The 14,639-nt window shown below is 39.4% G+C and overlaps 1 protein-coding gene across 1 annotated transcript; it reads left to right on the plus strand.

Moving 5' to 3' along the window:
- Positions 1–1,980: 1,980 nt before the first annotated feature.
- LOC307243188 (myosin heavy chain, fast skeletal muscle-like) lies at positions 1,981–12,505 on the plus strand. The gene is made up of 41 exons (XM_080017855.1): positions 1,981–2,008; positions 2,282–2,330; positions 2,447–2,665; positions 2,747–2,890; positions 2,990–3,146; positions 3,232–3,259; positions 3,346–3,451; positions 3,534–3,626; positions 3,710–3,773; positions 3,855–3,953; positions 4,229–4,332; positions 4,484–4,622; positions 4,754–4,872; positions 5,081–5,230; positions 5,356–5,526; positions 5,617–5,920; positions 6,121–6,191; positions 6,281–6,368; positions 6,482–6,599; positions 6,677–6,800; positions 6,882–7,018; positions 7,110–7,365; positions 7,464–7,706; positions 7,791–7,967; positions 8,056–8,201; positions 8,288–8,378; positions 8,491–8,880; positions 8,969–9,095; positions 9,229–9,347; positions 9,445–9,641; positions 9,753–9,936; positions 10,066–10,231; positions 10,377–10,501; positions 10,591–10,899; positions 10,992–11,195; positions 11,286–11,411; positions 11,521–11,691; positions 11,791–11,895; positions 12,035–12,130; positions 12,206–12,337; positions 12,430–12,505. Exons 3-41 carry the CDS (start codon positions 2,459–2,461, stop codon positions 12,448–12,450), a joined length of 5,808 nt encoding a protein of 1,935 aa, XP_079873981.1. The 5' UTR covers positions 1,981–2,008; positions 2,282–2,330; positions 2,447–2,458; the 3' UTR covers positions 12,451–12,505.
- The last annotated feature ends 2,134 nt before the right edge of the window (positions 12,506–14,639 follow it).

The following is a 14,639-nucleotide window of genomic DNA, read 5'->3' on the forward strand; positions in this document are numbered from 1 at the left end:
CTATATATAGAAGTGTCTAACTGTGTGTGTGTGTGTGTGTGTGTGTGTGTGTGTGTGTGTGTGTGTGTGTGTGTGTGTGTGTGTGTGTGTGTGTGTGTGTGTGTGTGTGTGTGTGTGTGTGTGTGTGTGTGTGTGTGTGGATGTGGGTGTGGGTGTGTGTGGATGTGGTTGTGGGTGTGGGTGTGTGTGAACTGTTTGTGTTACTAGTATAATTAGTATGTTGGCATTTTGATTGAGATGTGAACTGAGGAGAAGAACGTGTATGAATGTTGAGAACGAAAGCCAGCATGAGTGGGATGATATAATATGAAAAAGAAAGTGAGTGGCAATGGAATGTCCACAGAAGACAAAAAAATAGCATTCAATCAAAAAATAAAGCAAACTAACTTGTATGGTTATATAGATTTGATTTTATTCAAATGATTTGAACTGCAAGGTTAACTCTGTTGATGGAACAACACCTCACGGTGAGGAGCAACCAATGAGGGATGGGCAGATCGATACTGCCAGATCGATAGTTCAATACTCACAAGCTACTCATTTGGTATTGATTCTTTAAATAAAATATTGATAATAAAATATTATAAATAAATACAAAATGTTGGTGGCTGCATCATTTGAAAACGTTTTCAGTACTTTTGTATCATGTTTGTTCCAATAAACAGCCCTGACCTATTTTGCTGGCCCGTGTCACATGACTGGGGAAACCTACTGTATGTGACACAAGAACCAAGCGCACACTTCCGCCTCAAATTTGTGAGATAGGAAACGTAGCATGGAAATAAAAAAATAAGTTAATAAAATGACAAGATCAATTTGTTGGGATTTCTGAAGAATTGTCAGAGTGTAAGAAAATTAACGAGGATTATTATTTTTTGAACATGCTGTCAGGAAGCCTCAATAGTTCAAAATGTAGGAAGTGGAAATCGCTCTGGAAAAAAACTGGCCTTTTTAGAAGATTAAGAAATCTTTTTAAAAAAGTGCAAATGTGCACATGTTTTTGTTGTTGGTATTTGAATTTATTTTTTTCATATTTATGTTATACTTATTTATTTATCTATTTTATTATTATTTAATCATATTGTTGATTATTTTATATTCATATTATTGAATATTTTTTTACATATTTCAACAAAACATTTTTATTTAATTGTACTCATATTTGCTTTTGTAATAAATAAAATTATTAATACAATTAATATTTGTATGATTAATTATTAATTATTAATAATTAATACAATTATTAATGTGTATTTTCCTTTAAGTATAATGATCTTTTTATCTAAAAATTGCCATTATTTTGACAAATCACATTTCCATTTATGGTTTATTATTTATGGTTATCGGTATCATCAAAACTGTAACAAAAAGTATCAGCATCACATCAAATTTAAAACGTTTGGTATTGACCATCCCTACAACCAATACATATGTACATATATACATGCAATACAACTCCCAGAGGAGGATGTTCAGTTCCCAACTAAGGTGTATGGCTTGAGATGGAGTCAAATAACCTTGTAAACATTCCAAAGGATTCCTATTATGGTGGCAAAAATGCAAACATGACATGTAATATTTATAGATTTTGAGTTTTACAATTTCAGAATTTACTGCACTTTCTATAAAGAAAAGACACATATCAGTGTAGAATGTTCTCAATTGACAATGTAAATGTGATATCAGAATATATTTAAACAAAAAATGTCAATCTATTTAATATGAACTACTTTTCTTGGGAGGAATATTCATTATTATTACACAAAAACAACAATAATGAAAAAATTATAATATGTTAAAGTACAAATACAATTTCAACAATTCATGAATTCATTATACAAGGTGCATCAATGCAATGAAGTGTCAAATGTAAAACAAAATCCATGTGAGCCTTTTCAAAGACATGACCATATTTAGTTTGTGCCTGCTCTGCAGAATGTCCTCTATATAAGAAGGCTCTTGAAGACATGCAGAGACTGGAGGGGATTTCAGCAGGTTCCAACTGGTGGTGAGTAAGACTGATGGTTCAGCTGTCATTCATGGTAAAGCATTGTAATAGTAACACTTAGTGTTGGGTTGTATAAGAAAACATTTTATTTCAATGTATCAATACGTTTCACTGTAAATAAGAGCAAACTGTGACTATGTAAATACTTACTAATTAATATGTCAAAAGTAAATGTGTGGCAGTGTGAACAATAAGCAAATTGAGCATTGTGCATTAGACTTAATAAATCATATGTATGAGTGATTTAATTCAAAAAATGTTCTCTATTTTAAGGGGGGCACTTTTGATTGTGATATCTTCTGTGATTAGGTGGGAATAACAGGTAAGTTGTTTAACATTGAGAATGTACAGCATGCTTGAATTCTAACTGCAACAACTGACAAAATACAAAAAGTATGAATTACAAATAAGAAAGTGTTTAAAATGTACTTTTGACAGTAAGCCGCCATCATGAGTACGGACGCAGAAATGGCCGTCTATGGCAAAGCTGCCATTTACCTCCGTAAGCCAGAGAAGGAGAGGATTGAGGCTCAAAACAAACCATTTGATGCCAAGAGTGCTGCATATGTGGCTGATACTAAGGAGCTGTATGTCAAATGTACAATCCTGAAGAGAGACGGTGCCAAAGTCACTGTATCAGTGCTTGATACAAAGGAGGTAGACTGTAGTTCATTCAAGGATATAAGATAAGAAAACTCGTTTTAATGTTGAAGACTAAACATGTGTTACCATTTTCAGGAGAAAACAGTCAAGGAGGAGGATGTTACCCCCATGAATCCTCCCAAGTATGACAAAATTGAGGACATGGCCATGATGACCCATCTCAATGAAGCCTCTGTGCTGTATAACCTCAAAGAGCGTTATGCAGCATGGATGATCTACGTAAGAAAGTCTACCTTCCTACTGATTCATGTGGGATAGTATTTAAATACAGCATCAACAGAAGAGTTGAAATTCTCTTTTTGATCTCATCCTGTTCAGACCTACTCTGGCCTGTTCTGTGCCACTGTTAACCCCTACAAGTGGCTCCCAGTGTACGACCAGGAAGTTGTGAATGCCTACAGAGGCAAGAAGCGTATGGAGGCTCCACCCCACATCTTCTCTGTCTCTGACAACGCCTTTCAGAACATGCTTGTTGGTATGTGCGTGCCAAGAATAGTTACAGATTATCAATTTAATTGGCTTTTAAGTATAGAAGAAAATATATTTATTTTGTTTCACAGACAGAGAGAACCAGTCAGTCTTGATCACGTAAGTTTTACATGTATTGGAATCATATAAATCAAACACCAGTAGCAATGAAAAAAAATTCTAAATATCAATCTCTCTTCAACTAGTGGTGAATCTGGTGCTGGAAAGACTGTGAACACAAAGCGTGTCATCCAGTACTTTGCAACAATCTCTGTGGGAGGACCCAAGAAGCCGGACTCAGGAAAGATTCAGGTTTGTTACTATGAGTAAGTTGTTTAAACCAAAGAGAGCAATTAATTGATAGGGATGTTAAAATGTCAAACTTGGATGACAGGGTTCCCTGGAGGATCAGATTATTGCAGCCAATCCCCTGCTGGAAGCCTACGGTAATGCCAAGACTGTGAGGAATGACAACTCCTCTCGCTTTGTAAGTACAGAGAATTTTAACCATTCGGGTATCTTCAATCAATGACTGGGTCTAAAAAGTAAACATGACGTTTTCCAAAACAGGGTAAATTCATCAGAATCCATTTTGGCGCAAGTGGCAAACTGTCTTCTGCTGATATTGAGACATGTAAGTATCCAGTAAAAGTCCAAATGAAATTGACACTGATTTTACTTGGAGTCAATTTTGGTTGATGAACCATTCTTTCAGATCTGCTGGAGAAGTCCAGAGTGACATTCCAGCTTCCAGATGAGAGAGGCTACCACATCTTCTACCAGATGATGACCAACCACAAACCTGAGATTATTGGTAAAATGAATTACTAATAACTGTGTGTTACTGTAGTTCAAGATATTCTCATCTTGTGCAATAAACATCATAAGAATTTTGCAGGATTATTGGAAATAGAAGCAAGCCTTACTTCAACTAGGACCTGTAAATGTATGCCATTGAAAAGGGTAGTGCACTTTTGTTTGTTCCTTGAGAAAATTACAAAATTTTGGGTGATTTCTTGAGCGGAGTCTAAACACAGATTCAACACCTGCTCGACAATGTCCATACATGTTATTGTGTTTAATCCTCAGAAATGACCCTCATCACCTCCAACCCCTACGACTTCCCCATGTGCAGTCAGGGTCAGATCACTGTGGCCAGTATTGATGACAAAGAGGAGCTGGATGCTACTGATGTCAGTCATTTCTTAAAGTCTTTCCATCACCATAACACATAACTCATACAATTGTAAACTTACACTTTGTAAAAAAAACGGGTTTTTTTTTCAAATAATTACAATAAATATCACAATTAATAATTATTGGTTACAATTATTTTCACTACAGGCTGCCATCGATATTCTGGGTTTCAATGGTGATGAGAAGATGGCCATCTTTAAGTTTACTGGTGCTGTGCTTCACCATGGTAACATGAAGTTCAAGCAGAAGCAGCGTGAGGAACAGGCTGAACCAGATGGCACAGAAGGTCAGTGGAAGTTCATGTCAACATGGATTAATATTCAAGGCGTCTAACATAAATAGTTCTTTCTGCATTGTGTTGACTATTGCATTTAACGTGTTTTGTAATTTCTGTATTTATTCAATACCATTTTTCAGATTCTGACAAAGTTGGCTATCTGTTGGGCCTGAACTCAGCTGACATGCTCAAGGCTCTGTGCTACCCCAGAGTTAAGGTCGGAAATGAGTTTGTCACCAAGGGACAGACTGTACCTCAGGTATGTAAGATTTAAAAGTTCAAAGATTTCATCCAAATTTGAGTGAGCAATGCAAATGAAGTAGAAATGATAGTTAACACAGTAAGGTTGCTTAAAATATACATTTATTTTTAAAGTTGGAAGTTTATCACAATACAATGATTATACACTAAGATCCTTCTACAGATGAATAATAATTGTCATTATCTTTGACTGACATTTATTCTAGGTGATGAACTCAGTGAGTGCCCTGGCTAAGTCCATCTATGAGAGGATGTTCTTGTGGATGGTCATCCGTATCAACCAGATGCTGGACACTAAGCAGCCAAGGTCGTCCTTCATTGGCGTGCTGGACATTGCTGGTTTTGAGATTTTTGATGTAGGTTTAATCTATTAGTATTACTCATATCTGACAGGCATTGCCTTGAAAGATATTTCAATCTAAAATGTTAACAATATTGATGTTCAAAGTTTTTAAAATAATTATTCTATTTCCACTTCTAGTACAACAGCATGGAGCAGCTGTGCATCAACTTCACCAATGAGAAACTGCAACAGTTCTTCAACCACCACATGTTTGTCCTGGAGCAAGAGGAGTACAAGAAGGAGGGCATCATCTGGGAGTTCATTGACTTTGGCATGGACTTGGCTGCCTGTATTGAGCTTATTGAGAAGGTATAACTAATGATTATATATAGTATAATTTCTATGTTATTTAAATGATTATTTATTGTAAAAATGTCCTGTTAATTTCCTCCTACCAAGCCAATGGGCATCTTCTCCATCCTTGAAGAGGAGTGCATGTTCCCCAAGGCCTCAGACACTACCTTCAAGAACAAGCTGTATGACCAACATCTTGGTAAAAACAGAGCCTTTGAGAAGCCCAAGCCTGGAAAGGGCAAAGCTGAGGCCCACTTCGCCCTGGTGCACTATGCTGGAACTGTGGACTATAACGTTACTGGTTGGCTGGACAAGAACAAGGATCCCCTGAATGAGTCTGTTATACAGCTGTACCAGAAGTCTCCAGTTAAGCTGTTGCCTGTCCTGTATCCAGCTGTTGCTGCTGAAGGTATGATTTCAATTTGACCTTCAATTACAAGATCCCCATAATATTAGTCTGCCCATTAATTTACACACATTATGCAATGTACTTCATTTTATAACTCACATGTACACATTCAGCAAAAACTACACATGTTGAAAAGGGGAATGGTAAAAGTAGAATGTTTGGAAAGAAAATTCAATAAATCGTCATCAATAAATTCACAGAGTCAGGTGGTGCCAAGAAAGGAGGCAAGAAGAAGGGTGGTTCAATGCAGACAGTGTCCTCACAGTTCAGGGTAAGAATTAATTAAAGTAAGTAAGTTTGTTATTTCACTCAAGATATACCTTTTCATTTGGATTATCTGATGTTATCTCATATCAATAGGAGAACTTGGGCAAACTGATGACCAACTTGAGGAGCACGCATCCCCACTTTGTGCGCTGCCTGATTCCCAATGAGTCAAAAACACCAGGTATGTGTTATTTTAATGTTGTTTATGAAGGGTGATCTAAGATATGTCAAGGAATGATGTTAGAATTTGTAAGGTTTTGTGGTAATACTCACAATGTGGCAACCTTTTCACAGGTCTGATGGAAAACTTCCTGGTTATCCACCAGCTGAGGTGTAATGGTGTACTGGAGGGTATCAGAATCTGCAGAAAAGGTTTCCCAAGCAGAATCCTGTATGCTGACTTCAAGCAGAGGTATTAAATATTACATACATTGAAATAAATGACCGGTTTAAGAATATTATGAAGAATAACATAGACTCTTACAAAAGGTACAAAGTACTGAATGCCAGCGTCATCCCTGAGGGCCAGTTCATTGACAACAAGAAGGCTTCTGAGAAACTGCTCGGATCAATTGATGTGCCTCATGATGAGTACAAATTTGGACACACAAAGGTAAACAATCTACAAATGGTAATGTGTTCTAAATCTAGTATAATGGTCATTTGTATGAAACATTTCTTATGCCTTCCGAAGGTGTTCTTCAAAGCTGGTCTGCTGGGTACCCTTGAGGAGATGCGAGATGAGAAGCTGGCTTCTCTGGTCACAATGACTCAGGCTCTGTGCCGTGCTTACCTCATGAGGAAGGAGTTTGTGAAGATGACAGCAACGAGGCATATTTAAAATGTTAAATCCTACTAATAGCAACACATTTATTGTTCCTTATATGGCAAAATATTTAATTGAATGTGCTGTCCTCTATAGGGATGCAGTTTACACCATCCAGTACAACGTTCGCTCATTCATGAATGTCAAACACTGGCCATGGATGAAGGTGTACTACAAGATCAAACCTCTTCTGAAGAGTGCTGAGACTGAGAAGGAGCTGGCCGAGATGAAGGAGAACTATGACAAGATGAAAACAGACTTGGCTGCTGCCCTCGCCAAGAAGAAGGAACTGGAGGAGAAGATGGTTTCTATTCTGCAGGAGAAGAATGATCTGCAGCTTCAAGTAGCATCTGTAAGTAAGCAACAGAATAATTTCTTTATATGTTATGTCCAAGGAAAAAGAAAATAGTTAGTATTGTATGGATAACACAATCTATCAAAATCAACAAGGAATCAGAGAATCTGTCAGATGCTGAGGAGAGGTGTGAGGGACTTATCAAGAGCAAGATCCAGCTGGAGGCCAAACTCAAAGAGACAACTGAAAGGCTGGAGGATGAGGAGGAAATCAATTCTGAGCTGACTGCAAAGAAGAGGAAACTAGAGGATGAATGCTCTGAGCTCAAGAAGGACATTGATGACCTGGAGCTTACCCTGGCCAAAGTGGAGAAGGAGAAACATGCCACTGAGAACAAGGTAAATTAAATGTCAGTGTCATCATTATCACATATTGGTGGAACAATCAAACAATCAAAAAACATCTTTTATTTGGACATTTAGGTAAAGAACCTGACTGAGGAGATGGCCTCTCAGGATGAGAGCATTGCTAAGCTGACAAAGGAGAAGAAGGCCCTCCAAGAGGCCCATCAGCAGACTCTTGATGACCTGCAGGCAGAGGAAGACAAAGTCAACACTCTGACCAAGGCCAAGACCAAGCTGGAGCAGCAAGTGGATGACGTGAGTTCAACATGTAATGTATCAAAATTATGTATAATTAAGAAATTATGTATGTTGTATAATCACAAGCAAAATTATAAATATGCAGCTTGAAGGTTCTCTGGAGCAAGAGAAGAAGCTCCGTATGGACCTTGAGAGAGCCAAGAGGAAGCTTGAGGGTGATCTGAAACTGGCTCAGGAATCCATCATGGACCTGGAGAATGACAAGCAGCAGTCCGATGAAAAAATCAAGAAGTAATGTGGAAATAAGGAAATTGACGTTATTGTGATGTATCGGAAACATATGATTATTGAATGTTATTTTGTAACCCAATCATCAGGAAGGACTTTGAGACAAGCCAGCTGTTGAGTAAGATTGAAGATGAACAATCCTTGGGTGCTCAGCTGCAGAAGAAAATCAAAGAGCTCCAGGTGTGTAATGCTTGCTCTAAAATACCATATAAGTAATTATCATGAATGTAGATACTTAATAATTACATACAGTATATATATACTAATCTCATTAATATTATATTTTACAAAGGCTCGTATTGAGGAACTGGAGGAAGAGATTGAGGCTGAGCGTGCTGCTCGTGCCAAGGTTGAGAAGCAGAGAGCTGACCTCTCCAGGGAACTTGAAGAGATCAGTGAGAGGCTTGAGGAGGCTGGAGGAGCCACTGCTGCTCAGATTGAGATGAACAAGAAGCGTGAGGCTGAGTTCCAGAAGCTGCGTCGTGACCTTGAGGAGTCCACCCTGCAGCATGAAGCCACTGCTGCCGCTCTCCGTAAGAAGCAGGCTGACAGTGTTGCAGAGCTGGGAGAGCAGATCGACAACCTCCAGCGTGTCAAGCAGAAGCTTGAAAAGGAGAAGAGTGAATACAAGATGGAGATCGATGACCTCTCCAGCAACATGGAGGCTGTTGCCAAAGCAAAGGTATTGAAGTATAATTGAATCCAAATGCTGTTGCACTATAGTGAAACAGGAACTAAAACCACTGAAATGTTTAAACATTCATTCACAGGGAAATCTTGAGAAGATGTGCCGTACCCTTGAGGACCAGCTTAGTGAGATCAAGACGAAGAACGATGAAAATGTTCGCCAGAACAATGACATCAGTGCCCAGAGGGCAAGACTGATGACAGAGAATGGCAAGGGTTTTAAATTAAATTCTTATTTCATTGCATGGTTGCTAATATGCTATTTAACCGTAACTAACTTTAAAAATATATATAAACAAACAAATATTCTGGGAAAAACACCAAAACATTAATTTCCACTCAGGTGAGTTTGGTCGTCAACTTGAAGAGAAAGAAGCTCTTGTCTCTCAGCTGACCAGAGGAAAGCAGGCCTTCACACAGCAGATCGACGAGCTGAAGAGACAGATTGAGGAAGAAGTCAAGGTGCAGAGGATTTACTAATTATGAAAATGTTTAATGATTTTAAATTATGACGTATATGTGTATGTTACATTCCTTTTCTTTGATTAATTTTTGCCAGGCTAAAAATGCTCTCGCACATGGTGTGCAATCAGCTCGCCATGACTGTGATCTCCTGAGGGAACAGTTTGAGGAGGAGCAGGAGGCCAAGGCTGAACTGCAGCGTGGAATGTCTAAGGCCAACAGTGAGGTGGCTCAGTGGAGGAGCAAGTATGAAACTGATGCTATCCAGCGCACAGAGGAGCTCGAGGAGGCAAAGTAAGAAAAACATGCTTCTTTCTACCAGAGGAATTAGAAATGTGTTTCAAAGTGGTATTCGTACCAGTACCACAAGCAGTATTATATGTACATTTTGCAAATCATTAACAGGAAAAAGCTTGCCCAACGCCTTCAGGAGGCTGAGGAGCAGATTGAGGCTGTGAATTCCAAATGTGCCTCTCTGGAGAAGACCAAACAGAGACTCCAGGGTGAGGTTGAGGACCTCATGATTGATGTGGAGAGAGCCAATGGACTGGCTGCCAATCTTGACAAGAAGCAGAGGAACTTTGACAAAGTGTGTTGATTATTGTGTTGATTGATTAATTATCATGACTTCATGGAAACTTATAGTTGTAGATCCAGAAAATTGGCGATTCACTTCCAGTTGCTGAACATTTGTGACTTAAAATTTTTTTTTCTACAGGTTCTGTCAGAATGGAAGCAGAAATATGAGGAGGGTCAGGCAGAGCTTGAGGGAGCTCAGAAAGAGGCTCGTTCTCTCAGCACTGAGCTGTTCAAGATGAAGAACTCCTATGAAGAAGCTCTGGATCAGCTGGAAACCCTGAAACGTGAAAACAAGAACCTTCAACGTGAGTTGATTATTCATGATTTAAGCACAATATGTATTATTTTTAATTTGACACATCATATTTATTTTGGATGGTAGAAATCAACAACATTGCAAGGCCTACTCATGGCTTGCAAATTAATTACAATGTTCAACCCTCAATGCAGAGGAGATCTCCGACCTGACTGAACAAATTGGTGAGACTGGAAAGAGCATCCATGAGCTGGAGAAGTCCAAGAAGCAGGTGGAGACAGAGAAGTCTGAGATCCAGACTGCTCTGGAGGAAGCTGAGGTGAAATAAAGAATTACAAATTCCACGTGCACATATGTCAAAATACACTTGAACAGTCAACCATGGAGTCTAACATTTTTTATCTAAAGGGAACTCTGGAACATGAAGAGTCCAAGATTCTGCGTGTCCAGTTGGAGCTCAACACGATCAAGGGTGAGGTTGACAGGAAGCTGGCTGAGAAGGATGAGGAGATGGAGCAGATCAAGAGGAACAGCCAGAGAGTGACTGACTCCATGCAGAGCACTCTCGACTCTGAGGTCAGGAGCAGGAATGATGCCCTGAGAATCAAGAAGAAGATGGAGGGAGACTTGAATGAGATGGAGATTCAGCTGAGTCATGCCAACCGCCAGGCTGCTGAAGCCCAGAAGCAGCTAAGGAATGTCCAGGGACAACTCAAGGTATGGCACAAAGCAGTTGCACACACCAATGCGTGTGACCCAACAAACAGGTCTATGAGTGACATTTCCCTTACGCAATTTCTCCACATCAGGATGCCCAACTGCACCTTGACGATGCTGTTAGAGCGCAGGAAGACCTCAAGGAGCAGGCTGCCATGGTGGAGCGTAGAAACGGTCTCATGGTGGCTGAAATTGAGGAGCTGAGGGTAGCTCTGGAACAGACAGAGCGAGGCCGCAAAGTGGCTGAGCAGGAGCTGGTGGATGCTAGTGAACGTGTCGGACTGCTGCACTCTCAGGTAAACAAATATAATCTTACCCCCAGTAATTCTCCAGTCAATTACATTTTTTGCATTATTATGTTCATGTCATGATTTTAATTATTTTAGAACACCAGCCTTCTGAACACAAAGAAGAAGCTTGAGACAGACCTGGTCCAAGTCCAAAGTGAAGTCGACGACACTGTTCAAGAAGCCAGGAATGCAGAGGAAAAGGCCAAGAAGGCCATCACTGATGTAAGCTTAATGTTATTTTTTATAATTTTGCAAATCATGCTGCACATCTCAAACAGTTGTGAAACAGATGTGATGTTTTCCTATTTTTTTAATACAATTTCAAATTAAGGCTGCCATGATGGCTGAAGAATTGAAGAAAGAGCAGGACACTAGCTCTCACCTGGAAAGGATGAAGAAGAACCTGGAGGTCACAGTGAAGGACCTTCAGCATCGTCTGGATGAGGCTGAGAACCTGGCCATGAAGGGAGGCAAGAAGCAGCTCCAGAAACTGGAGTCAAGGGTAAAATAATGGAGCTGATCTATACATTACACATTTCTTAGCTGATGTATAGATCTTAATGATTTCATGGGAAACTTAATTCCTCATTCTGCTCTGAAGGTTCGTGAGCTAGAGACAGAAGTTGAGGCTGAACAGAGACGTGGAGTAGATGCTGTTAAAGGTGTCCGCAAATATGAGAGGAGAGTGAAGGAACTCACTTACCAGGTAAGGTACCACACATTTACGATTTACAATAGCCCCATTGGGTGTAAGTGATTAATACTAAATATCAAATGCTTAAGATGATTGATCTTAAACACGATGATGAAGTTAATCTAAATTTGTCTTTTGAAATGTACATTAGACTGAGGAGGACAAGAAGAACGGTGCCAGGCTGCAGGATCTGGTAGACAAGCTGCAGCTGAAGGTGAAGGCCTACAAGAGGCAGGCTGAGGAAGCGGTAAGTTTAAATTAAATAACATTGATTTATTTCATTTATTTCAGTATCAGAATTAATAATGTTCTTATTCAACAGGAGGAACAGGCCAACTCTTACCTGTCCAAGTGCAGGAAGGTTCAGCATGAACTGGAGGAGGCTGAGGAACGGGCTGACATTGCTGAGACTCAGGTCAACAAACTAAGGGCTAAGAGCCGGGACTCTGGAAAGGTAAATGCATTTTAAGTCAATCAAATTTTATATAAATGTACAAAAAACATATTTCCTTTGTATTTTAACTCATTTTTGTGTTTGTTCCCCAGGGAAAAGAAGCTGCTGAATAAGAGTTTACTTTGTTTAACATATTAAAATCATAAAATATGACATTTGAGTTGCAATAAATTCAAGAAATTATTTCTTATCATTTTTCTCTGTCTGTTTTATTCCTGTGATCGGCTGAACGTTATAAGAATACTTTTTGTCAACAAAATTGATTTGCTTAATGTTAAACTTCCCAAAATAATCTTACTTTCCTGTGTCATAGTAATCCATGTTCACCTCATGTATAGTGTAAAGTAATGTTTAAAGTAACCTGCGATGCAATTTTAGTTTCGCAGTATAGCATTATCGCAATCAAGACTACCAGAAACACTTTTAAGCTAAATCTCCTTTTTCTCTTTATCTTTTTTTTTTTTTAATCTTTTATCCTTTTTTTCATGCCAAGTAATTATCATCAGAAAATTTGAAATTGTGAAATTTCAAACAGGTCATTAATTAAAACCATACTCCACAAGACATCAATAAAATAATCAGGGACTTTAATATAAAGTTATATCACTGTGGTGTGGGGATGGTATGATTTGAGCAGCCACACCTGACCTGGTCCTAGACAATTGGGAACCCAGGCTCAAAGTTATTGCATACCTGTTGCTCGTTGGTTGGTCTAACGAACAACAGGAAAAAACTCCATCCCCACACACACTCAGGAGAGGAGCCCTTGTCATTCCACTATGCTCCTGGGCTTATTCCAACTAGCCCACTCTCTACAATAAACTGCTGTATCTACAACCCTGCTGTCTGTGTCTCTGTGCTGGAAGTCCCTGAAAACGTCACTTGGATGGCTGGTGGTAGGCAAAACTGCCACAATCACTCAGATAATGAAAACAATAACTTTAACATTAGCTTATTTTTCGATAGCATCAACCTCCCAAGATTATCCAAATGACAGTGGAACAACCCATGACCTCAAAAGAACTGAGGGAAGCTCTCTTTTCAGTGGTTAGAGCGACGCCAACTGCTATTCACGTAGAGGGAAGCACCACATGGTATCATCTTAACCACTGTACTAAGGTACTGCAAAGGGACATTATACCAGACCATGAGGAGGGACCAGACCCGGACCCTGGCCGCCCGTGGATGGGGAGACTCAAAGAACCCGGAGAAACCGCGGACAGGGAGCTCCCGGAGCCCGTTGAAGGGAGGCATGAGGTGGAACAAACCCTGTCTCCAGACTCTTTGGTTACTCAGGTTGCTGTTGAGGTCAGCTGTTAACCATGACGAATCATGCTGGCTCAAGGGAAAAACGTAGAGGAAGCTGGAATGGGGACCTCACCACCGTCAACTTGGACGACATCCTGGCTTAACAACCAACCGTCACAAAAGAAGGGTAACTATGAGACACATGGCAGCATAATATAACCAGAAAAGGAACAGCTATCTAGACCGAAGAGTGCATTGGAGTTTATAGCAGACAACATAGCCCAAGTGGAAGCCCAAGTGGATATACTCATCTTACAACACATACCGAATTTCCATCAATGGCTCATGGGAATGAAAGACACGAAAATGGACAATTGGCTGCTTGTGGAAGTATAGCACCTGACAAGGGAAATACTGTCTAAAACTCACAATGAGTGCAATCTCACCTTGACAAAATTTGCAGGACATATGAGAGTGGAGAGTGGAATTGGGAACTATATGGAAGGACATATATGTATAGAAATACAGAGATTAGAAGAGGAAGGTGTCACACATCCCCCACCAATCAAAATAGAGTGAGATGTAATAATGTAACTAATGCACCTAAAACTGGGTCTGCGTCCGACTCCGTCCCCCTCAGTGAAAACCACCCCAAAAACCCAAAAGGTTGAAGTTCAAACAGGTGTTGTGGGATGAGTTAAGATTCCAGTTGTTTCAGGAGAACTGACTTGGTTCAGGGTGTTTGAACAGAACAAGTGATCACATCCAAATTGGAAACTGACATTGTTAGTGATAAAAGGACTGTAGAGCAGATGGTGGTTAGTATGCTTATACCAATGTTGTGGTAAATTATTAACCCACATGAAAAGAAACTGATTACATGTTATACCAAACCTCAAATATTCAAGGTATATATATAAAAAACATTTTAAAATTGTATGCTATAAACCCCCAAAAAAGGAAGTCATAAAATAACAGAAATAACTTAAGTGTTCTACAAAAACAGGCCCAAAAAAGAGAAAATCCAATTACAGTTGAGACAAAGAAAACAGGC

Source organism: Zeus faber, assembly GCF_960531495.2.
Source record: "Zeus faber genome assembly, chromosome: 17".
NCBI lineage: Eukaryota > Metazoa > Chordata > Actinopteri > Zeiformes > Zeidae > Zeus > Zeus faber.

Bases quoted from the DNA above. Each gene is read 5' to 3' on its own strand.
- LOC307243188 (XM_080017855.1), top strand. From the start codon at position 2,459: ATGAGTACGGACGCAGAAATGGCCGTCTATGGCAAAGCTGCCATTTAC. The intron at 3,774-3,854 runs GTAAGTATCCAG...CCATTCTTTCAG, and splicing joins TTCTGCTGATATTGAGACAT to ATCTGCTGGAGAAGTCCAGA. The intron at 8,202-8,287 runs GTAATGTGGAAA...CCCAATCATCAG, and splicing joins TCCGATGAAAAAATCAAGAA to GAAGGACTTTGAGACAAGCC.